The sequence below is a fragment of the Lepidochelys olivacea genome (genome assembly GCF_965140295.1).
Source record: "Lepidochelys olivacea isolate rLepOli2 genome assembly, chromosome: 9".
Lineage (NCBI taxonomy): Eukaryota > Metazoa > Chordata > Testudines > Cheloniidae > Lepidochelys > Lepidochelys olivacea.
In genome coordinates, this window is record NC_140419.1 from 6,396,595 (window position 1) to 6,420,722 (window position 24,128).

At 43.1% G+C, this 24,128-nt stretch overlaps 1 protein-coding gene across 5 annotated transcripts in view; it reads left to right on the forward strand.

Moving 5' to 3' along the window:
• ARMC9 (armadillo repeat containing 9) overlaps nt 1-23,775 on the forward strand; it is a 116,669-nt gene extending 92,894 nt beyond the window's left edge. For 2 of the 5 annotated variants that reach the window (XM_084640005.1, XM_084640007.1), the window contains 4 exons: nt 1,906-2,030; nt 5,309-5,441; nt 11,766-11,941; nt 22,862-23,775. In XM_084640005.1, coding sequence (XP_084496131.1) covers nt 1,906-2,030; nt 5,309-5,441; nt 11,766-11,941; nt 22,862-23,049 — 622 coding nt within the window. In that variant the 3' untranslated portion in view covers nt 23,050-23,775. Of the gene's footprint in view, nt 1-1,905; nt 2,031-5,308; nt 5,442-11,765; nt 11,942-16,376; nt 20,724-22,861 lie in introns of those variants that run through there. The other 3 variants (XM_084640008.1, XM_084640009.1, XM_084640006.1) reach the window with 2 other exon arrangements.
• Nucleotides 23,776-24,128: the final 353 nt, after the last annotated feature.

A 24,128-nucleotide genomic window follows, 5' to 3' on the forward strand; every position in this document is an offset into this window, starting at 1 on the left:
CTGTTCCCTAGATGAGGTTAAATAACTCATGTCCGTTACAAAAGTAATACCCCAGAACTGATTCCTTTCTAAAGATTTCATCAAGGCTTCCCAGGCTTCTCTACCTGATATTGATTCCACGCCATGGGCTGACTGTGACACAGTGTGAATTGTGCCTTGCAGCCTGCTCCTGTCTCACAATGTAACTAAATGACTGATTGCTCAGAAACCCACTGAGTACAGGCAGCTAGGATAGTTGAGGGACCTATTCCTGCACTGGAATAATGAGGATGCAAAGCAGCCTCTGCAGATTGTTTCTTTGCCCCATGTTGCAAAACTGCAAATAATTTCTGTAGGTTTTTGCTGGTTTAAAAACTGTGAACTTTAAATTTCACTATTTTAGTCAGATGGTAAAACCAGTGTGAACACTATTAAGCGCCAACCAAGTTAAATAGGAAAGCAGGCGTTAATAGCATGCATGAGAGGTTTGCATTTTACAGTGAAACCCTCTATAGCTAACTTCCCTGTGCAAGAAAACAACTAAGTAGAAAGACAATAACCAGAAAAGTGGATTTACAGAAGAAAAGGGCAAGATCTAATGGAGTTTATACCCAGCTAACTTATTTTAGCAAATGAAATTGATTACTAGTGGATAAGAACTAATAGGATGCCCTTCAGTTATATTGCTTTGCTCACAGATCACGTCCTAGCAGTCCAGACATGAAGAGAAAGGCTTGAGCTATATTTATTTGATTATAAATCACTTAAGTAAACTAGTGACTGCATTGTATCAAACTGCTGTGGAATATGACAAGTTTTACCCCTTGATGCTTTTCTACATGGGAAAACTCAGGACAATTAATTAAAATTAACTAAAAGTATAAATTTAAAGTGGATTAAATGGCATTAAAATTGGACACTCTTATTCAGAATTAGTGTGGCCTTCATTCAGTTTACAGCTTGGCTGGGAGCTGGGGGCACTCAGGAAAATTACCTCCAATTAACTAAAGGTGTGAATTAAAAGTGGATTAGTTAAACTGCATTGAACGCTTATATGGACCCTCCCATTCAGAATTAAAGTGGCCTTTGGAAGTGAATTAAACTAAACCAAATTAAGACCACTTTAATTCTGAAAGAGAATGTACTTATAGGGACTTAATACAGTTTAACCAATCGTCCTTAATTTTAAGTGTTTAGTTAATTTGGATTAATTTTCCTGATTGTCCCCACGTAGGCAAGACCTCAGTCTACACTGTAAGGGGATGCTCTAGCCAGGAAATACTGGAAAGCTCTTTTTAAAGACCTCCTACTTTATGAGATCACTCAGGAGGGACAAACTGTTTAATATTCCTCTGTCTGTTCCCTTAGAAACTGATTTAGTGGTCTAATTATTAACCACCTCCTTGGAAAGGCCCTTTTCTAACTAGATGTTTCTTAGCCTGATCTTGCCATGAATATTCAACGAAACTCTCAGCTCAGGGTAACTTTCCTCCCAGCCCCCTGCTTTGTCCACGTAAGACACCCTCACTGCTTCCTCTCACCCCATCTGAATTACCAAGCAATCTTATCCTCTCTTCTCTCTTTCAGCAAGTCTTGCCTCCTGACAACCAGCCCTATCCAAGAAGTTAAGAGAACTAGTTCTACAGCTGTTAAGTTAAAATACTGTGTTTTGTTTTGATCTTGCATCATGTGGAACCCCCATAATATTCAGAAACAAATTTTACGCTCCTGAAAAAGCTTAATGTGGGGAACCTGGTAGAGTCGTACAGTCAAAATGCTACTAAGTTGTGCCCCTGGCACTAGCTTGCAACATAAAATACACTTTTCTGTTTCTTCTGTACCTTTCCAGGAAATTATATGGTAATTCTCATGCAGCTTTTTTAGGCTGTAAGTATTTATCACCCTGCATTCTCATTTCTCCTCCAGGCCAGAAAATGATGCCATTTCTTCACATGGCAGGGATGGCAAATTCCAGTCTATGCAGAACTGTCGTCCTCCCACTCAGAGCGGTAGCAGGTCCAGCACTTCTGACTTTTACATTTCCTCTGCATGTAAGGATATTCTGAGAATGCTGCTGTTAATTGTTCCTTAACTGGGTCGGGCATTTGGAGAAGGGGATGCCTTGTGGTTGGGCTGTGGAGTTCTAAAATATGGTCTGCCGCTGACTTATTCTTTGGTATGCGGGAGCAGACTACAAGCCCCCAGCATTCAGTGCTCCATCTTGATCCAAGCGGAGCTGCAACCCAAAGAGATAGGGGCCCAAAAACGCAGTATGCATTGTGGCATCTTGAGCTGGATAAAGCTGTGCTCTACAGACTACAGGTCCCAGAAAGCCATGCTCCATCTTGAATCAAATGGAACTGCCATCCACAGAGTCTACAGTTTCCAGCAGGCAATATTATTGTCCTCAAATAAGCTCTTTGCTTGGGCCTAAATGAATTGTTGCTGGGACCTGTCGTCTCCTCTCTAATGGAAGGCAGCTGCAGTCACCTTCACAGCTACTCTGAAATGATAAAATGTGGTTGAGGATGGGAACCCATTAAGTTTATAGCTGCAGAGTGGGAGGGACATAAACAGGATAGTAAAATAGTTTGGAAGGGCAGAGGGCAGCATATCCCCCTCATCTCCTCCCTTGTGGGTACACCTGTATGTCTGTTCCATATTATTTAAATTATCTGTGGCCCTTAGGTCCCTAGCAAGTTGCCAGAGCTGCCCTCAGCTGGGCAGCATTTCAAGGGCCCTGGTGTAGAGAACAACAGCATGGAAGGCACTACTAGAGATTCTTTCCTTGCAACTTGAATGGAAGCTAGCACAAACTCATCCAGGCCTGCCTTTGAGAAGGGGAAGGGCACGCAGCTTACTGACCAAGGTAGTGGGGTACCAGCCTATTTGCAGGGGTAAATTCAAGAGTGTAAATTAAGGATTAACAGCAAAATATGCTGGGATCTCAGTTAAAGTGTCTTGCAGCTGGCAGTGCAGAATTATTTAGAAAGTCAAAGCCTAAGATGTCTTTGCTTCGCTAAAAAAATATGCTTTGAATCAGTAAAGAAATGGCATATTTTTTTAAATTTCCAAAAGGAAATGAAAGGGATTTTGAGAAGAGTAACCTAGGTTTCACAGACAAGAATCTGCTTGCATAATGTGTGGCGCTGATATAATAGGCTTAACCCAAGGCAAGGGGTACAATAGGAGCAGATGAAGTTCCAGCTCAAGGCAAGCATTTGATCACTCCGTATATTCTGCCATAATAAGAGGCAGGGTCTTCAAGCCTCAGATTTCACAATAGCACATAGGAGCAGAACAAAAACATTCTGAAGAGATCAGCTGGCCAGAAACAGTGGCTCAGAACATCAGACGTTATAAGCTAATAGGAAACCTGCTGACTCTGCAGTTTTCCTATATTGAGGAAAAACCAATCTTTTAAATATTCAATCTTCGTAAAGGAGATTAAGCAAATCAGACATCGAAAGTGCTGCTGTTTTCTGATTTTAAATGTCTGGTAGGATGAAACCCTCTGTTGGATACAGTTTCTGAGAAATAATCCATCTATTTCTAAGGGACAGTTCAGTCCGAAGGAGCCCAGAGCGTCTTATAAACTGTGTGTTTAGATATTATCTCACCCCTGAAATGCAGCCACCTCTGGCGTGGAAATGCAGCAGCCATTCCTTGCCAGTGATGCTATACAGCAGTTTAACAGGGACATGGTAAACAACAGGAAATTTAGGGAAGAGCAGAATGTAAATGCTATTGTTTTAATTTGATAAAGATAATGGAATTAATGCCCCTATCCTTGGAAAAAGTGCTGTTAACGCTTTAATCATCACAGATAAGTATTGCCTCGGTACTGTGTCTCATCTAAGCCAAAATCTACGGGTAGGTTCTATCCAGATTGTGTATGTGACTGTATTTAATATAGGGCTTATCAAGAGGACTACGTGAGGTGCAGCATCTCTTTTTGTAGGAGGGGAGGTCACTAAATGGGAACGTGTTACACATATATCTATGCACATATATTATAAGTATAATATACTTTTGCAGGCAAAGTAATTCCTTTTTGGGTAGCCAAGACATGGTTCTTTTTAATAGTCATGCAACTAGTCCAGTATTGTTGTGATAAGGGTTGCCAGTGGTTTGCCTGAGGTGTCAGATCTTGCAAAATAAATGATTGCTCATCCATTTCTCCCCTGATCTTTGGGATTCAGAATGTAGAATAATCACATGAAACAACAACCTACAAATCTTAGTGTACAAAACACTTCTGTCCCTTCCCCTGTAACACTTTTCCATGTGTGTGTGATAAAAATTGTGCTCCCTCTAGAAGCTTTGTTGTCACCCAATAATATTGTTCTGCAGTAGGGCATTTAGTTAGTTAAGTTTTGCCCTTGGTGTACTGGAAACCTAATCATGTTAGTTTTGGTCATTTTCCAGCTTCATTTTGAACAGCCCAGAGTTGGGGGTGTCATTGGGTTTGATGCAATGGAGTTCTAAAATGATCAGGGATTGACCAGGAGTGAAGGGCTGGGTGAGACAAAAGCTTCAGATGAATAGTTGGATCAGTGTAATCCAGCTTCTCAAATCAGAGTCACAAGGAAGTGCCTGCCCTTGCCCCAACAAACCTTTGACCACTTTCTTAACCTAAAGCAGCCTCTCATGCTCTTCCATACCTGGACCTTCACCCACCTGGGAATCCCACTCCTATCTAATTAGGATCTAGCTCGGACCACCACCCTTCCATTTAGCAATATGGTAAGGACAGGGTGGCCAGGACCCTCTGACACCTGTTTGCAACCTTCAAGCGAAGACCCTGTGATCTCTCCAGGTCTGATCATTGCACTTCTTTCACAGAACATGAGACAGTAATAGAAAGCTCTTTCCAGCTGGTCTGGTGCTTGTCTGAAAGTGTCCCAGTCTGTGTCCTTATTTCAGCACATGAGAGCAGTCCACTTTTATGAGAGCACCAAATGGAAATGCTTCAGGGGCATGTTTTTTAAGTGAGGGAACTTAGCCACCAGTGTTTGCTCACTCCAGTTGGATTCGCGTGTCTTAGTCCCCGGTGCCCCTCTCAGAAAGCAGACTTGTCCTTTCATGCACAAGTCTGATTTATACATTTTACACTAGTGCTAGGCAGCGGGTGGGCAATCTGATCTCATGAGCAAATGTCATAACATGATACTGACAGTGGGGTCTTTGAGTGGCTGCTCCTTGTCACCAGTGACTTCCCATTGGCCTGGTTCATAATATGTGAGGGGCACTCAAACAGACTAACAGCGTTTACTTGTAATTTGTAAAGTGACATCTCTGCCTTGAAACGTTACCTCTTTTCAAACAGCAATTGAAACAGACTCATCCCAGGTGTTCTCAGTGGGTCTCAGAATGGATCAACACGTCTCAGAAGTTACTGAAGTCCTGTGTGCCCGATCCACTGATTTTGTCCAGGACAAAATTAATGGGCAATCATACAGGTATGATTTTTAAAGTGCTGAATATCAGGAAACGGGGAAGTAGTCCAGGTGGTTACCAGCTAATTCCATACTACTATGAAGCCAATTGATGTATGATGTAGTGTGGTGTGACATAGCTGTGATGATGCTTGCCAAACAAAATACTCTTAGCTCTGCCAGTGGCAGCTATTCAATTTTTAAAAATCTGGGCCAGAACAGAAGAAATCTAAAGCAAACAGATTTCATTAGTGAACATCATACATAAGCCTCAAGACTGTCAGCTGCAAAAAAAAAATCCTGATTGCTTCCTTAGATGACTTACTGTGCAGAAAAAAAACATTTATTACATAGATCAGGAGCCAGAGCCATTGGGAGCATGACAGGGATCAAGTCCTTGAGTTATCCATGGAGAACTTCTGTGGCAAAATCTGTAGGGCATGAATTGGGCTCCTCAGCCACTTAAAAACCCACCAATGAACCCCCTTGGCAGACACCATCCTCGCATTGAGGGATAGCCGAAGACAGCAGCAGGACAAGTTCTTCCATCGGTGTGCTCCATCCCTAACCCGAAGGGATCACTACTGCTTGGCCTCCCCACAAGGGTTTGTCATGGAACTGCAATTGTGATGCTGTTTTGTTGGTTGAGGATCCTTGTCTACTAGGAACTGGACCCCGAGACCCACTCTCTTTTTTCAGATTCCCTCAAATAACCATTGGGTGGCAACAACTTTTACTGATGTCTGACTTGGGGCGGATTTGAAGCAGTGACTCAGAAACAAAAGAGAATATGGAGTGGATGAGGATAGGTTTCAGAGTAGCAGTGGTGTTAGTCTGTATCCGCAAAAAGAAAAGGAGGACTTGTGGCACTTTAGAGACTAACAAATTTATTTGAGCATAAGCTTTTGTGAGCTACAGATCACTTCATCGGATGCATGCAGTGGAAAATACAGTGGGGAGATTTTATATACACAGAGAACATGAAACAATGGGTGTTACGATACACGCTGTAATGAGAGTGATCAGGTAAGGTGAGCTATTATCAGCAGGAGAGGAAATAAAACAAAAACAAAAACAAACCCTTTTGTAGTGATGATCAAGGTGGGCCATTTCCAGCAGTTGACAAGAATGTGTGAGGAATAGTGGGGGAGGGGGTGCGGAAATAAACATGGGGAAATAGTTTTATTTTGTGTAATGACACATCCACTCCCAGTCTTTATTCAAGCCTAATTTAATGGGGCCGGGTGTGGATGTGTTGGGGAGAAGATATACCAAGCCTATCGGGACCCAACTTTCAGAGGTTCTGATGACCTTCAGGTCCCGTGGACCTCAGTTGAAGCTGCAGGTACTCACCCTTCTGGGAATTGGGCTCCATGGCTAGAGATTTCTGTTTCTCTGTTGCATACATCTCCCTATTGTTTCCAGTTTCTCAATTGCACTGTCCCCCTGCTGCGAGATGAGAAATTATGTATTGCCAACAAGTTAGCACTTCTGGGACATGTAGTGGTCCAGCAGCAGCATTATTTATAGGCTCATGCAGTGCCTGCTGGTCTCGGACACCATCCGATGGTCCAGGGACATCTACATCGAACAGATCACTGGCCACTGACGGTACCAGGAGGTGTGAGCCGGTACGACATCATGCATCCACTATGGGAAAGGGACTGAGAGACTTTTTCCATTGGACCATATGAACTGGAACCGTAAACTCACTGAACATTAAATCCCACCAAATGAGGGTAGATCCATCCCCATCATCGTATCCACTCATTATACTCCACACCTGAACATAGCCATTATATGGACAACATACCCCCATATCTCAATGTCTGTACTTTGACTGGTTAAACTTTTACGCCCAATTGGGGAGATTGCAGATTATGTATCCCTTACGCCACCCATTCCTAAACCGAATTCCGCACCCCTTGATAATCTGTACCTTATTCCCTGATAACCAGAAACTTCTGTGCTTAAACTCTGTACCGTTTTCTTTTTATTTCAACATTATCTTAATAAAATTATTATTTCTGAATTGCCCATCTCCATGGTAACTAAGCAAACATTACAAACACGAACAGTAGGTCAGAAGTATGTGAGAGGATCCTTGTTTCCTCCCCTGTGTCAGACAGAGCTGGCTGTTTCTCAGTCACTCTGGAGTGCAGCTAGTTGTGAACTGGCAGCATCCCCACCCCATTCTCAGCACAATGTGTACACGCACACACGTGCGCACGGTCTGTGTTAATGTCCGAACTTAACCCCTTCCTGGGATTTGCATTTACTGATAAATAACCAGGGGAAAAAAAAGCAAACCTCTTCCTAAGCTTCCTTTGCCTCTATGGGATACCTGGCCCCTTTTTATCCTCTTGGGTTGAAGCTAATAGGGCTCACCTGGTCTACTGAGTCACCAGAAATAACTCTCCAGCTCCGTATAGTGGCTTATGACCTGTAATACTAGGGTATTCCTCTCTTCACTGATGTACCGCTCTTGTTTCAGAGGAGTCTCTACGTGGAGATAGGAAAGTGAAATCTCACCCAGGAGGCGATTTTTCTTTTTTCCCCATGTTTGCAGTGATTTGAGTGTACAAAAGCTGCCTAAAGTTATGGATATTGGAATGGTTTCAGAGTAACAGCTGTGTTAGTCTGTATTCGCAAAAAGAAAAGGAGTACTTGTGGCACCTTAGAGACTAACCAATTTATTTGAGCATAAGCTTTCGTGAGCTACAGCTCACTTCATCGGATGCATACTGTGGAAAGTGTAGAAGATCTTTTTATACACACAAAGCATGAAAAAATGGGTGTTTACAACTACAAAAGGTTTTCTCTGTTCTAAAGGTATTCTATTGGAATGTAGCCATTTGCAAAGCAAACAATGTACTGGATTTTCTGCATCAGAGGTGCTAAGTCAATATGGTGCTTCTACAGTAGCCAAGCGTGCCTTTTGTTCCAATGTCTCATTTCCTCTGTTGGATAAATACTTAAATGAACTAGTTCCGACAATGAACAACAGAGCGAATGGACTGTTGCTTCCACCTTAGTTTTGCCCACTGTAAGCAATCTTCCCCCTGCTGCGCATATGGAAAGTATGTACTGAGGTGAAGCAGAATTGTTTTGGTTCAATGCCAGGGACCCTGGGCCTGATCCCTCTCTTGCTCACAGCAATGTAAATCTGGAATAACTCCATTGAAGTCACTGAATTTACACTGGTATTAAACCAAACTGAGAAACAAATGAGTCCCACTGACTCTGACAGTTCATATTGCAATGACTTTATTTCCGCTGCAACAAATTATCATTTTAGCTAGTAAATGATGGAGTGACAATTGCCCATTGTACTTTTATTGATCTGCAGCGTTCTGATTGGCCGAGTACAGGCCTGTTGTGGTTTTAGCCAATCAAAAACTAATTGATGTATAATAAAGCCTGTCTTTATTGAGTAGTATACTGAACACTTGTAAATAAGCTGGCTTTTGACTGGCTGAAGTGATATTTATATTTGGTTAAGAGCAAGTGCAGTAGTATTTTAATATCTCAGGCGCTTCATTCAGCACCTGCAGAAAAGAGAGAGAGTTTGGATACCTCCCTAATGTCATGTTTTTAACTATCTAGTGAAATTATCTAAAAATTCAACTGTAGTTCCTCAGGAGTGCTATATTCAGGGTATATGTGTCTATGGCAGACTTATATGCAATATTGTTGTAGACATGTTGGTCCCAGAATATTAGCGAGACAAGGTGGGTGAGGTAATATCTTAGATTGGACAAAAACAGCTAGGTGCACTTCCTCTCTGGATGTCAGTTGAGTTCCTTTTTCTTTTTGGAAAGTGATCTAGGGAGCAGCTTTCACGGATGTTGACAGTGGGTGGGTGAGATTCTGTGGCCTGTATTGTGCAGGAGGTCAGACTAGATGATCATAATGGTCCCTTCTGACCTTAATATCTATGAATCTATGAAAACAAGGTCCTAATTAATCTTCTGCATTCAAACCCTATCACATCACTTGGTTGACCATTAAGTGTATTATGCAGTCTTTCTTCTCCAGTTATGTCTCTGGCTTCAGGCCACCTGTTACTGGGAAAGCAAATGGTTTTGTTTCTTCTAAATAAAGATTTAAGTTTTGATGTAATGCTAAGGGTGATGAACACTCTCTGGGCATGGCAGCATGTTGTCGTAAATAACTCCTCCTATTGGAGACGAGGTGGGCGAGGTAATATCTTTTATTGGACCAATTTCTGTTAGTGAAAGAGACAAGCTTTCTAGCTCACACAGAGCTCTTCCATGAGGTCTGGAAAAGGCACTCAGGGTGGGTGTCGCAGCTAAATACAAGGTGGAACAAATTCACATCACTAGAATATCAAAAACTAAAGAAGTTGAAACCAAGTGATAAAAATTGCAAACAGCAGATGACAGTGAAACTATTTTGTGGACAGAAACATTTAAATCGCTTTTGTTGGTTCTAAATCCCTGTGATCTTTTGTAATAGTACCATGGCTTGGAATTTTGTTTTGGCCAGTCGGATTCCTCTTTTGTAAATGCCTTTTCCCTACACTGGATATCATCTGCATGATCTTTTGAAATGATAAGGAAGAGTAATAAAGGAGAGGCAAGTAAACAACTACCTGAGAGAGATCTTGCTATAAAGATGACAGGTTTCAGAGTAACAGCCCTGTTAGTCTGTATTTGCAAAAAGAAAAGGAGTACTTGTGGCACCTTAAGAGACTAACCAATTTATTTGAGCATGAGCTTTCGTGAGCTACAGCTCACGAAAGCTCATGCTCAAATAAATTGGTTAGTCTCTTAAGGTGCCACAAGTACTCCTTTTCTTTTTGCTATAAAGATGGTTCAGAGCAGACTTTTAACACAAGTCTGTGTCACTTACAGCTAGTGTTTCCAAAAGCAAAATCCTGGACAATTAATGTAATTTAAAAAATAAAAGAAATGTTTGCTAAGGTAGCTCTGCAAAAGGTGAAGCAGCAGTTAATCATTGCCGACCCAGCAGCATTCCATCCAGAGTAGAAGATTAGATGTCTTCAAATCCTCCTAATCACTCTTCCTACCGGTCACAATGACTTCTTTTGATGAAGCAAAAGAGGCCCTCTGGCTACCACTTTAATTACCTATTGCTGGTTGGCACTTTTTGGGTCTCTTCTCTTGACTCTAATTTTATTTCCTCCTAAAGGTGATTGTCCTTTTCATGCTGAAATTGTTTCAGTTTGGTCTTTTCTGGTTAGGAAAGGTATGACTGGCTAGAGTAATAACTGAATATAGATCCAAAAGCAAGAATACTCCATGGATCAACGCTTGGGTCACTGGCCAGGTGCCTCCAGAGTGTCCACCAACACTAGTTACAGAGTAGCAGCCGTATTAGTCTGTATTTGCAAAAAGAAAAGGAGGACTTGTGGCACCTTAGAGACTAACAAATTTATTTGAGCATAAGCTTTCGTGAGCTACAATAAATTTGTTAGTCTCTAAGGTTCACAAGTACTCCTTTTCTTTTTGACAGAGGTATATAAAATCATGAGTGGTTTGGAGAAAGTGAATAAGGAAAAGTTATTTACTTCTTCCCATAATATAAGAACTAGGGGTCACCAAATGAAATTATTGGGCAGCAGGTTTAAAACAAATAAAAGGAAGTTCTTCTTCACTCAACGCACAGTCAACCTGTGGAACTCCTTGCCTGAGGAGGTTAGGAAGGCTAGGACTATAACAGGGTTTAAAAGAGAACTACATAAATTCATGGAGGTTAAGTCCATTAATGACGGTTAGCCAGGATGGGTAAGGAATGATGTCCCTAGCCTCTGTTTGTCAGAGGGTGGAGATGGATGGCAGGAGAGAGATCACCTGATCATTACCTGTTACGTTCACTCCCTCTGGGGAACCTGGTATTAGCCACTGTCGGATGACAGGATACTGGGCTGGATGGACCTTTGGGCTGACCCAGTATGGCCATTCTTATGCTCTTACAGTGGAGACTGTAAGATCCAAAGAAGCTCACGAAAGCTTATGCTCAAATAAATTGGTTAGTCTCTAAGGTGCCACAAGTACTCCTTTTCTTTTTGCGAATACAGACTAACATGGCTGCTACTCTGAAACAGAAGGGAATGTGGGTCCTTAATGAGGTGTGTGTTTTGTAAGGTACAGCTGAGGGAGTACAATGTTCATTTCCATCCGTGACCTCCCTAGACTTTGGCCAGTGTGTGTAACACTGTGTTGGTGAGGATGTGCAATGGGATTTGGTTGATTGTAGGTGTCCAAATGGCTGTTAGATTTCCCCCATGTTCTGCAGCCTGTTTTGTCCCTTGATGTAAAACCATGAACATGAACATTCTAACTCTTTCTGTCTCTCTTCCAGCAGCGAGTTTTCCTCTGCCTTCACTGGCAAACGTAGGGTCCCCCGCACTCCCGAAGTGCAGAGTCCCAGCCCTCGAAAGGGAAAGATCCCAACCATTGCACCACAGTTCTCACAGTCTGGACCGCAGCAAACAAGCCGGCCTAGCTCTTCGGGATCATCTACAAGAAGCAGGCAGAGTAAGTGAAAAACTCTCACTCTTCAAGTTGTCTGTGTTAAGGGAGGAAAGAAGGAAGCTTTACAGCAGTCTCCATGAATGGTGTTCTGTGCTGTAAATGTTGTTGTATGACTATGTAGTTATCCACTGCTGGATACGCACACATAAAATTCTATCCTGCTGAACACACTGCTCATAATTCTAGGTTTTAGAGTAGCAGTCGTGTTAGTCTGTATTCGCAAAAAGAAAAGGAGGACTTGTGGCACCTTTTAGTCTCTAAGGTGCCACAAGTACTCCTTTTCTCATAATTCTAGACTCTCGTGTCAGCATTTAGATCCAACATCCTTCCTGCTTTTGGTATAGAAGGTGGCCCAATTTCAGAGGTGAATCTAGGTTAGTGACACTTAAACCTTCTTCCAGCCCCCAAATTAGACTTTCGGTCTAATCCTTTAGACTTCCTTTGGCTCGCACCCACTTTATGTGTAACTTGCGTGGCCAGCTAAATGACCACTTCCGGCTTTATAATCTGTGAATCATCGTTGAATTTGGCCTACCAAGGGTGAGCCTAACGAAGTCTAAGCTGGTGTCGCTTGCCCAGGCTCTGGAAGAGAGAAGGAGAGCTAGAAAAGGGGTGTGATGGCCAAGAAGGTGGAAGTGAAAGATGCTTCCAGCCTGTTATAATATTCTTAGCCCTTCTGACTTCTCAATTTGTAAGTGCCTCAGCTGACGTCCCCAATACTCACACAGCAGTCAGGGCCTGTCAGCAGCTGTAAAGGAGTCCAAGGGCTGTCTCTTCACTCGGCGAAAAGGTGTGTTCTTGACTCAAGTTAACATCCTAGTGCGGACAAGGCACTTTGTGATTTTCATACGAGTCCGCAGGTTGAGTTAAAGATGGGGGATCCTTCTCTGTGTCTCCACCTGCTAACTCATGTGAAAACTACAAACTGCCTTGTCCTTGTTAGGATTTTAACTCAGGAACACATCTGTCTTTTGCAATGAAGACGAGGCCTGACATTTTTAGACATTTTTTCCAAAACTCAACTATATGCAGGCAATTATTTTTGGAGCCAGCATGAATAAATATGAAGGCACCTGCTAGCTGTGTACTTATTACAAGCGTGTCATAATCATCATCGGAATTTGCATTTTTGTAGCAGTTTATCTGAAGATCTTGGAGTGCTTTACAAGCATTAATTAGCTTCACAATGCCCCTAAGCCTCACCCACTATCAGGTACATAAGTATCATTAACCGCATTTTACAGAAGAGGAAACTGAGGCCCAGAGGTGAAGTGACTTGGCTGTGGTTACATAGTAAATCGGTGGCAGAGCTGGGACTCTACATAGTGAGTCAGTCAGAGCCAGGATTAGAACTGAGTAAGTTTCTGGAGAGGAGTCCCATGTTCATCCCTCCCTAGATCATGCTGCCAGGTCTGTTAGCTTGACCCCATTGTATTCCTGCTGCATACACCCTCTCTTTAGCTTTGACGTCAGTGCTTGCTGTTTCCTGTAATACGAGCACTGTCCTGACTGGATCGATAATGGTGTTAATAGCCAAGAATCCTTCCCTGGTTCCCGTTTCACTGTCTGTTTAAAGGGAAGCGCTGCTGAAAAAGGCAAAAGTGCAGCGTGCACACACAAAAGGAAATGCTGGTCCAGTTTCTCCAGGGAGCATGGAGCTGAGCGTGAATTCATGCTCCTAGGTGCATGTGTTTGATGAAAGATCGGTCCTGATCCGTGCTCTCTACACCCAGTCTTGTGCTAAGTGCTCAGGGAGGGCTTTGAAGGGAGTCCCGTATCCAAAGAAACAGTGTACAGTGCAGCTTGTATCAATATCACATTAAAACCGAATGTGATCAGAGATTTAAGTCACTGGGGTTTCTCTTCAGGCTCGGTATGTGCACCCACAAGCCCAGACTCCTGGGCGACTTGAACTGTCAGACTTCACCTGGACGTAGATCTGTTAATTCTGCCCTGGGTGTGCATCTTAAGATTATGTGCACAATGGATACATCTGATCACATATTTGCTATTAATAGGAGACTCTTCACTGTTTACTGTATTATCTTGTTAGTAATGGCTGAGATTTCAAAGCCGTCTAGGGGCTTTAGACCGGTGTCTTCCATAAACATTACTTTCAATATGTTTGTCATTTGTACAGCATTTTGCATTCGCAAAGCACTTCGCAGATATTAATGAATTAACACTCCCGCGCCCACCTCACATGGGTGTTGTGATGCAGGTGTGCATCTTTGTCCCCATTTTACAGAGGGGAAAATTGAGGTACATAGGTTAAGGGCCAACGTGTCTGAAGAGGCAGGTAGGTGTCTGCTGGGATTTTCTGAAGCACCTAAATACTTTAAAAATCTGGTCTTAAATGAGCAACCAACCCACAGTGTGAGTCAGCAAGGATAAGGGCCAGCCATGCCAAACCTGTGAAAAAAAAAACACAGAAATTTTGGCTTAATTGGCTTGTGAGTTGTTTGTTGGCTAGTTTTTGGCTTGTAGTTTGCTTGTTTAGCTTGTTGCTTGTTGTAGCTTGTTGCGTCTTTTTTTTTTTTTTGATCGGCTCCCAGCAAGCAGAGGCAAGGGGGGGCAAGCAGGGGCAAGAGCAGAGAGAGAGTCAGGGGTGCACAGCAGGTGCACCGCAGTCCTAGACTGCACACTCGGGGGATCTAGTCACATAGAATGTTGCGGCTCTTGGGGATTGGCTTATTTTGAAATGGGATTAGCTTGATTTTTGGCTTATTGTGAAAATCGGGGTGCTTATTTACCACGTGAAAGTTGGCAACTGTGATGAGGGCATGGGAGTTCCTGTTTCCCAGTCCTCTGCTCAGACCTCTAGGCCTGTTCATTTTTGCATGCTCAGGGGGACTATAGTTCCCCCCAACAAACACCTGTGGGTCAGGCTGATTTGTTTGTCTGTCTGTCGCAAGTTTTTGGTGACATATAGATTTTATGAGAGCCAAGCACTGGTCATGATGAGGAGAGAAAGATGGTTATCCGATACGGTTTATATAGCCAGTGTAATCCCACAGACTGGAGTCTCTAGCCTGTTGTTAACGATATGACTAGTATTTTATGGACAACAGCAACACATTTCAAGAAATCCAGTTTAGACTCCATCTACGCTAGGAGCTAGGGGTGTGATTCCCAGCTAATGGAGACACACAAAAACATAAGAACATAAGAATGGCCAGACTGGGTCAGACCAAAGGTCCATCCAGCCCAGTCTCCTGTCTACCGACAGTGGCCAGTGCCAGGTGCCCCAGAGAGAGTGAACCTAACAGGTAATGATCAAGTGATCTCTCTCCTGCCATCCATCTCCACCCTCTGACAAACAGAGGCTAGGGACACCATTCCTTGCCCAGTGAGCCGGTGTACTAAAAATCTCACTGAGCTAGTGTACTAAAAATAGCAGTGTAGCCACGGTAGCCCGCACAGCAGCAAGTGGTGGCACTGGCTAGCCACTTCAAGTACAAACCCTCCTGACCCCTGCTGTGGCTACGTACTTGAGGGGGCTGGCCTGTGCCACTCTGGCTACACGACTGTTTTTAGCATGTGGATGCACAAGCTGTGACTCCTATCCCTAGCTGAGTTCCTAGTGTAGACATACCCTTTGACTAGATGGGTTTCTTTTTTGGGGTGACTGAGGGCACGTGGGCTTTATGTCTTATGTATGCACAGGTAGCACGGGGGTATCTACACACCTTCGGCCAAATTCCACCCTCATTTTGAGTCCTGCATCAGTAGTGAAGTCATTGGGACTTCACTGCACATATATAACATAAAGCAAAACTAGGCCCCCTCAGAATAAAGCCAACAGCTTTGGGGTTTTTGCTAATTTCCTTCTTGTACAGGCTTGTACAGAGAGGGCACATGGGCTTGCAGTTAAGGCACTGAACTGAGATTCAAGATCTGTGCTCAGTTCCCAGATCTGCCACAGACACTCTGAGTAAATTATTTCACCGAATCTGATCTCAGCTCCACCTCTGTAAAATGAGGAGAAGAATCCTTCCTTCCTTTCTTCCACTGTGTCTATCTTGGCTATTCTGAGTGTGAATTCCTTGGGACTGGGGCTTTCTGACTATGTATATGTGCTGCACCTGATCTTGGCTGGGACAACTGGATACTACTGTACTGTAATACAAAAAGAAGAGGAGGAAAGGGTTATTTTATCTGTGGAAACACCAGCCCTTGAAACAGCATCCCATTGTCCAGAAGTGGTGACAGTAATATCTGGCAAATAGGTGAAAGCTCAGATAAAGTGTAAATGCCTGTCAAGACTAAACCCACATTTTCAAGTTGTAACATTTGTGATTTAAGTTTCCTTTGTGTATTTTTTGCTGTGCTGTTTGTGCTGGTGTCCAGGTTGAACAGGTGTTCCCCACAGGCAGAGACCATCCGATAATCAGTTCTACTTTCAGCTGACATTCCCTTTCTTACTTCCGTTCTGCAGGCAGCCAGTCCTCTAGGAAGTGAGAACAGTTCCTTTCTTCAGCAACCACCTGGCTTATCCTTTAAGGACACAGGTAGCATCTTGTAACAAGACTCCTAACTTCACTGGCAGCGGCCCCAGAGGAGAGTGAGGTTATCAACACTCCACTGCATATGCCTTGCACGTGGTTCAGGGATTATCTGATGGGATGTTTCCCCTCCTGGTTAAAACAAGAGACCTTCTCAGGAATCACAGTTCGGTTAGCAGCACCGCTCCAGCAGCAGACGAGGACTGGTTGGGTAGATGTACGCAATCCAACTATTCTTGAAGCGACATTGCTGAATAGCATTAAACAGTGTGTGTATGTGTGCCTTCCCCCTACTCCCCCTAGGGACTGCCCTGGGGAGAAGGTCCATAGGGCTGATGTAATGAGCTGGCTGAAGTGTACTGTTTACATGTTGTTCGCTAGACCAATTTCTGGACCTGCTTTTTAAACTGGCCCTTGGTTTATGAGCTGAGGGGATGGAACATCTACGTACAGGGAAACTTCAGCAGCCAAGAAAGACCATGTGTCTAGTTCTGCGCTGACTAACACCTCATGCAATCATGTTCACTTCATGGGACTTACATGTATGTAAGTGAGCTCTGAATTTGGCCCGCTGAGATGTGTGCTGGGTGCTTGATCAACAGGGATCCTAGTCTTCTGTGATGAAAACCCCAAAATTCTCCTATAAAAAAAAATTAAAAATCCACCTTTTTATGTGATGAAAATGAAACACAGAACTTTCGTTTCCCAAGTCACAATATCTATAGGTATCAATTGAACACGATGTTTTATTGGTATATTTACAATTTGTAAGCGAGTTCAAAGCCTACCAGTGCCATCAGTCCTTAAAATAAAATAAAATGAATAGAATTGCAATTTGTATTTCTTGCATATACCAGATACATCTGCGTCTGTATTCTATACAGTGGAACCCCATTTATCTGATCTAATTGGAATGGTGGCAGATCCGCTGAAGCCCAAGCTCTGCCGCCCGGGCTGACAGCTCCAGTTCGGTTATGATGGACAGCTGGATAATGGAGGCTCCGCTAAAGTGTATGTAATGTAAAATGTACAAAATGTAAAAGCTGAAGCTTCTCTGTAAAAACGCCAATTGTGCGTTTTTCCGTGGCAAATGGATTTCTAGGATCTCTGTTCATCCACCTTATTTGAGAAGTGTGAGTCTGAGGTATGGGGGGGGGAATCTTTTGCAGGTATTAGTTGGTGTGTACTCAGCAGGCAGTGTTCCGACTCCTCCACCGGGAAGGTGCGTGTGGACCTGCTCCATTCTGCTGAAGAATATAAAATGGGCAAAGGAGCGACCGGTGGCAACTGAAGCAATATTTCACCATTGCCCAAACGCGTGGCAGTGCTTTCCAGTAGGGATCTGCTCAGCAGCCTTCCCTGAGGGCACCGACCCCTTGCGGAGCACGCATCCTGTTTTTAAAACCCATTGAATGAATAATCCGCTTTCTCACTCGGGATGAAGAACTGTTTTCTCCTTGTGAGTCCCTGAGCCAGTCTCAAGCAATTCTTCCTTAACACAACCCTCCAAAGTGTGCACCTGGGTATCCTTCCTTGACCCTTTGTCACCCTCTGTGACATTCCTTACATCTGACTTTGAACAATGATCTGTTACATCTTCTTGTGAAATCTGAGCAGGAACCGGTTTTCTCAAAATAGACTTGAGCTGTTCTTCAGTAAATGTAAAGTGGAAGGTGAGTGGGCCAGTCACTGAATAAGAACTAGAGCAGTTAATCCTAGCAGTGATTTATGATGCAGAAATTTGTTTTGTTGTTCATTCTTTTAAATGTAGCAGCGATCAGGAAACACTGCAATAGCCACCGGGACTGGCTTTTCAGTAATATCCCGTCAGGTGTCAGCACTGATGGAAACAAAAACAAGAAGCCCTCTTCCAAATCCTGCACAATCTGCCTTTGTAGTCTGGCTGCTGATGGGGGGAGAGGGATGGGACAGCCAGTGCTTTTTCACTTTTTTACATGTTCACTTTTCAAAACCAAACATCGGGGTGCAGGGAGAGAGAGGGGAGTTGAGGCCTTTTGTGCTGGGATTACTGCATGTGAGGAAAGCAAGTCGAAAACCTTAGACATGATAAAGCAATACTGAATTGAGAGCATTTGCAAATTAGAATGAACCTGATGGTGGTTTGAATGGCCCACTGCCTTTGAAACAAAAATGTCATCACTTTCCCATAGGAAAGAAATGGTTGAATTGTCATTGATGGTTTATACTGAACGGAAAGAAAGTTTTACACTTGGATTTAGACCTTGGGTGGCAAATTTCAGCCTAGGGTGATATTAAACAGTCAGGGTCAGTTCTCAATTGGTGCAAATTGGCATTAAGTCCATTGCGCACAGTGAAACTGTGCCGATTTACTGCGAATGGGGCTGAGGAACAAACCCAAACCCTTGGACATTAGACTTCATTTTGGAATTGGGCAAATACTGATGGGTTTGAAATATTGCAATTTACAAAGACCAGATCACTTTGTAATTTTAATTTGTCCACAGGAAGGGTAAAGTAATCAGGAAATCAGCATTTCTTACATAGTTCCATATCTGCATAGGACCAAAAGTGGTTGTGGGTCCTCTTTGACCTCTGTCCTCTATCATTTTAAAACTTTCTTTAAAAATCTTTATGCCAGAGAAAAAACTCGGGGAGGGGGAGATCCAACTCCTTATGCAGATCTCCCCATCTTTACTTGGGAGAGGCAAATGCCATCAGGTGAAAATTCCTGCTGATTCCTAAGAAGGCTGCGACAGACAGAATATTAACATCCCAAGGGTGGCTCTGTGGAGGTTTGATGGGGTTAAGTGTCAGTCTAGCTAGCTTTGCTTTTTCCTCTTAAGCATTATCTTTTTCCAATGTAAAATATCAAGACTACTTGTTACAAATGGGGTGCTAGGTATGTGTATTTGCATTTCCTGATACCCAGAATTCCCTTTCAGTTCAGTTTTTTTATTATACAGCAGTGCTGGGGTTGACCTTAGAAAGAATGGGCCTGCTTCTGTGAGATGCGAGCAGCTTTTGTGAAGGGTTGAGCACTCTGTATTTTATTAAACTTAACAGGCCCGATCCTTTGCTGGTGCAGAAATCTAGTGTAACGCCCTTGAATTTTTAACAATGAGGCAATTAACATTGGAACAACTTACCCAGGGTTGTGGTGGATTCTCCATCACTGGCAACTTTTAAATCAAGATTGGATGTCTTTCAAAAGATCTATGGTTTGCAGTATTGTTGTAGCTGTGTTGGTCCCAGGATAGTGGAGAGACAGAGTGGATGAGTTAATATCGTTTTATTTGGATCTACTCCTGTTGGTGAAAGAGAGAAGTTTCAATCTTAATTCTGTGTAAGCTTAAAAGCTTGTCTCTCACCAGCAGACGTTAGTCCAGTAAAAGATATCACCACACCCACTTTGCGTGTCTCAGATATGCTGTAGTTCAAACAGAAAGTAACTCACAGTCCTGTGGCCTGTGTTGCGCAGGAGGTCAGAATGCGGTCCCTTCTAGCTTGGAATTGATGACCGTCAGTGGAGTTACGCTGAATTACACCAACTAAGGGTCAGGATAATTGAGGGCACAGAGCACCTTGCAGAATTGGGCCCAAATCAACAAGCCGGGGAGGGGAGAAATAGTTCTTTCTTACAGGGGCCTTTACAAGTGAGGACTTTATGGAGTTTTCCCCACTTTGAGCCACTAGACATGTTGGAGTGTCAATCTATAATTTGCAGACTTTATCAGACTGTTTTTGTGCTACCCTCAGTCCACCTAAGTAATTGATTAGATATGACAATTTTCCATCCACTTTTGCAATGAAACCGTGTGTGTGTTTAAACTACATTCTCAGCAGTGCCATTCCTATTAAAGGCTGATAAAGTACCTTTATTCTGTGGAAAAGTTGGAATGTCAATCATGCAGGCAGAACTTTTTCAGTCTCATAAATGTAAGTACTGCTGTTGATAAAGGGTTACAAGTAGCCAGATAGTAAAAGAGGGAACAGGATAACGTGCATGCAATAAATTCTGCACCTCATGCCTAAAGGAAGTTAGTCACTTTCACATGCTCTCGAAAGGCTGCTGGTTGGTAAAACATGCCCAGGATAAATCCATAATCAGAACAGTGGAGAATACCGTGCTTGAGTGCTTCATTGCTTAGTTAAACCAGCTGTGTTCTTGTTTACAGGAAGCTAATACAGCAGTTCCACATATGAAAAGAGGAAAGCGTTCTGGGGTCAAAAGGCTGTGAGTCTACTTTAAGTTATAAAAAGGAGGACTTGTGGCACCTTAGAGACTAACCAATTTATTTAAGCATAAGCTTTCATGAGCTACAGCTCATTTCATCGGATGCATACTGTGGAAAGTGTAGAAGATCTTTTTATATACACACAAAGCATGAAAAAATACCTCCTCCCACCCCACTCTCCTGCTGGTAATAGCTTATCTAAAGTGATCACTCTCCTTACAATGTGTATGATAATCAAGGTGGGCCATTTCCAGCACAAATCCAGGGTTTAACAAGAACATCGGGGGGAGGGGGGGTAGGAAAAAACAATTATGCAAGGTAACCTATTTCCCCTTGTTTTTTCCTACCCGCCCCCTCCTCCTCAGACGTTCTTGTTAAACCCTGTATTTGTGCTGGAAATGGCCCACCTTGATTATCATACACATTGTAAGGAGAGTGGTCACTTTAGATAAGCTATTAGCAGCAGGAGAGTGGGGTGGGAGGAGGTATTTTTTCATGCTTTGTGTGTATATAAAAAGATCTTCTACACTTTCCACAGTATGCATCCGATGAAGTGAGCTGTAGCTCACGAAAGCTTATGCTCAAATAAATTGGTTAGTCTCTAAGGTGCCACAAGTACTCCTTTTCTTTTTGCGAATACAGACTAACACGGCTGTTACTCTGAAACCTTTAAGTTATAGCTTCAGCCTAATTTTATCATTAGAGAGAGAGAGTGTATATATGTGTGTGTGTATAGATATACAATAAAAACAGTGTGTCTATAATGTTTAAATTCTTCATGGAGGGCTTCTGGATTTACACTTGTTTTGAAAACAGCTGTTCACCTCTGAATGGATAGTCTTAATTCATTTTGTTGGTTTGCTTGGTCAGTTTCTGTTGTTTGTTTTTACATTTCCCTGCATTTCACTGCTGAGAAAACCACTTTCCCTGCTGTGTTTTGCACCATCTGTGTGACAAACATGGCCCCCTTTTATTTAGCTCTTAAGCCACATCTACACTTAAGAGTTAGATCAACATAGCTATTGTGCTCTGGGGCTTGAAAAATTCAAACCCTGAGCACCACAGTGAAGCCAACCTAGTCCTCCATTTAGCCAGAGCTGTGTGGACAGAAGAATTCTTCCACTGACCTAGTTATTGCCACTTGGGAAGGTAGATGACATGTATTGACAGAAATATCCCTTCCATCACTATAGAACGTATTCACAGTATGACATTACTGCTGTAGCTGTGCCCCTGTTGCACCCGTAGTGTAGACATGCCCTTAGTCGCTGTAGCAGCAGCATTCCTGAAGTGAGCACCGGCAGGGGGAATTTGGTATATCAGTGGGGCAGTTCCGGGCCGTTGTACTGCAAGCCATTTATGGCATGAGTTTGTTGTCAGGGAGGTTATTTTCTTGGTAGCAGAATGGTGGATTTAGAAATTAGAGGAATAGTGAGAATTTGGGGGACTGTTCTTTGCTGCCTGTATTTTGAGCCTTTACCTCCCGTCCTGCTGACTTTTTTGAAGCAAGGTGATCGGGAACATTCCACCACACTTCATACTGACAGGTTTCAGAGTAGCAGCCGTGTTCGTCTGTATTCACAAAAAGAAAAGGAGGACTTGTGGCACCTTAGAGACCAATTTATTGGAGCATACGCTTTCGTGAGCTACAGCTCACTTCATCGGATCCGATGAAATGAGCTGTAGGTCAGGAAAGCGTATGCTCCAATCAATTGGTTAGTCTCTAAGGTGCCACAAGTCCTCCTTTTCTTTTCACACTTCATACTGTAAGTCATGGCATAGGGCGCAGTATGCGGATGAAGGAAGTGCCACATTCCCATTCACAAGGAAGTGCCACATTCTTTACAGTTGCATTTGAATAGCCTCAGAGAGACATGCAGACTTCTTCAGGCAGCACTGATACTTACTGAATAGAAACCCGGTTAACCCTGCCCCCACCCAATCCCCATTCTCTGTTTATAAATGTGTGTTTCAAAGGGACTGTGGCTTTAAGGGTATTTGGTGGAGTGGAGGTGGGGGAAACTCACAGTGTGTTTGGGGAGACTAAAAAAAAAACAAAAAAACAATCTGATGATTCTGGCCAAAGTGTCTTGTTTCAAATCTGCTACCGAGTTGTGGCAGCAGGCGGAAAAATGAAGAAACAACAAGCCTCTGATGTGTCTCTGCTCTCTTGAACCTCACTTTAACATCTGCCCATGCAGGTGATTTGCTTCCTGCCCTTGCTGGGCTACAGGTGATCATCAGCCCATTGCCACACTCATCTTCCCTGTGGAGGTGCAGCCCTTGGAGACTGGAGGATGGAGTGTTGTTTGTTGAGGCATCCAGTCGCCTTGGGCCACCTACTGTATTGAAAAGAAGAGTGGCAACCATCTATTTCACTTTGTGTTAATTAAGTGTGCCTGGTAAGTTGTCAGGTGGCCCAGGGTTACAGTTGTTGTCTATTCAGGCTCTTGCATTGTGCCCCTCAGCGGGGCAGGGGGTATGAATTGTAAACAGCTACATGATCTGTGCAGAGATTCGTTTTAAATATAATCATTAAACCGTGTGAGTGAGACCTCCATCCTTGCAACCCAGAGCAGAATTGGAGTTCAGTCGGAGCTTTACACTTTTACCCTGATCAAAAGCCTAGGAATTGCTGTTCCTGATCAGACCAATGCTCATCTAGTGCAGTGTCCTGTCAGCGGTCAGTACCTGATGCTCCAAATGAAGATTTTTCCTAATGCCAGGAAGTTAAAGATTATTTTATGCCCTGAAGCATGAGGGTTTGTGTTCCTTATACATTTATATCATGTCTAATGTAGCATCCTGATTCAAACTGTTTTCCTTTAAGGATCTCATGCCTTCCAAACTTTGCTCTGATGGGCACATTCTAGAGCTTCAGAAAAGTTTGTTACTCCCGCCTACAAGTTCCACATTCCACCAGCGATTCTTGCACGTGTCTCAAGTTTGCACAATTCCAGAGTATTGATTTACACCCAGGAACGTGAAAATCCTAAGGCTCTAAATGTAAATGTCAGGAAACCCACCTGACACCATGAGATGCCTGTTTTGTGTTTATAGAGTGGAAATGCTGCTCTGTTATGATTATCAATAAATGTACACTACACAATTCTAAGGAATGTAAATTATTTTATTCAGTGGGAGGCCTGACTTGTATGAAGATGTATTTAATTTTTAAAAATGACTTCCACATTGTCTTGAAGTTTTTCATCTTAAAAAGGACAGACATCGTTTCATTTGAACATAAGAACATAAGAATGGCCATACTGGGTCAGACCAAAGGTCCATCCAACCCAGTGTCCTGTCTGCCGACAGTGGCCAATGCCAGGTGCCCCAGAGGGAGTGAACCTAACAGGTAATGATCAAGTGATCTCTCTCCTCCATCCATCTCCACCCTCTGACAAACAGAGGCTAGGGACACCATTCCTTACCCATCCTGGCTTAATAGGGTTTGTTAGCTATTTGGTT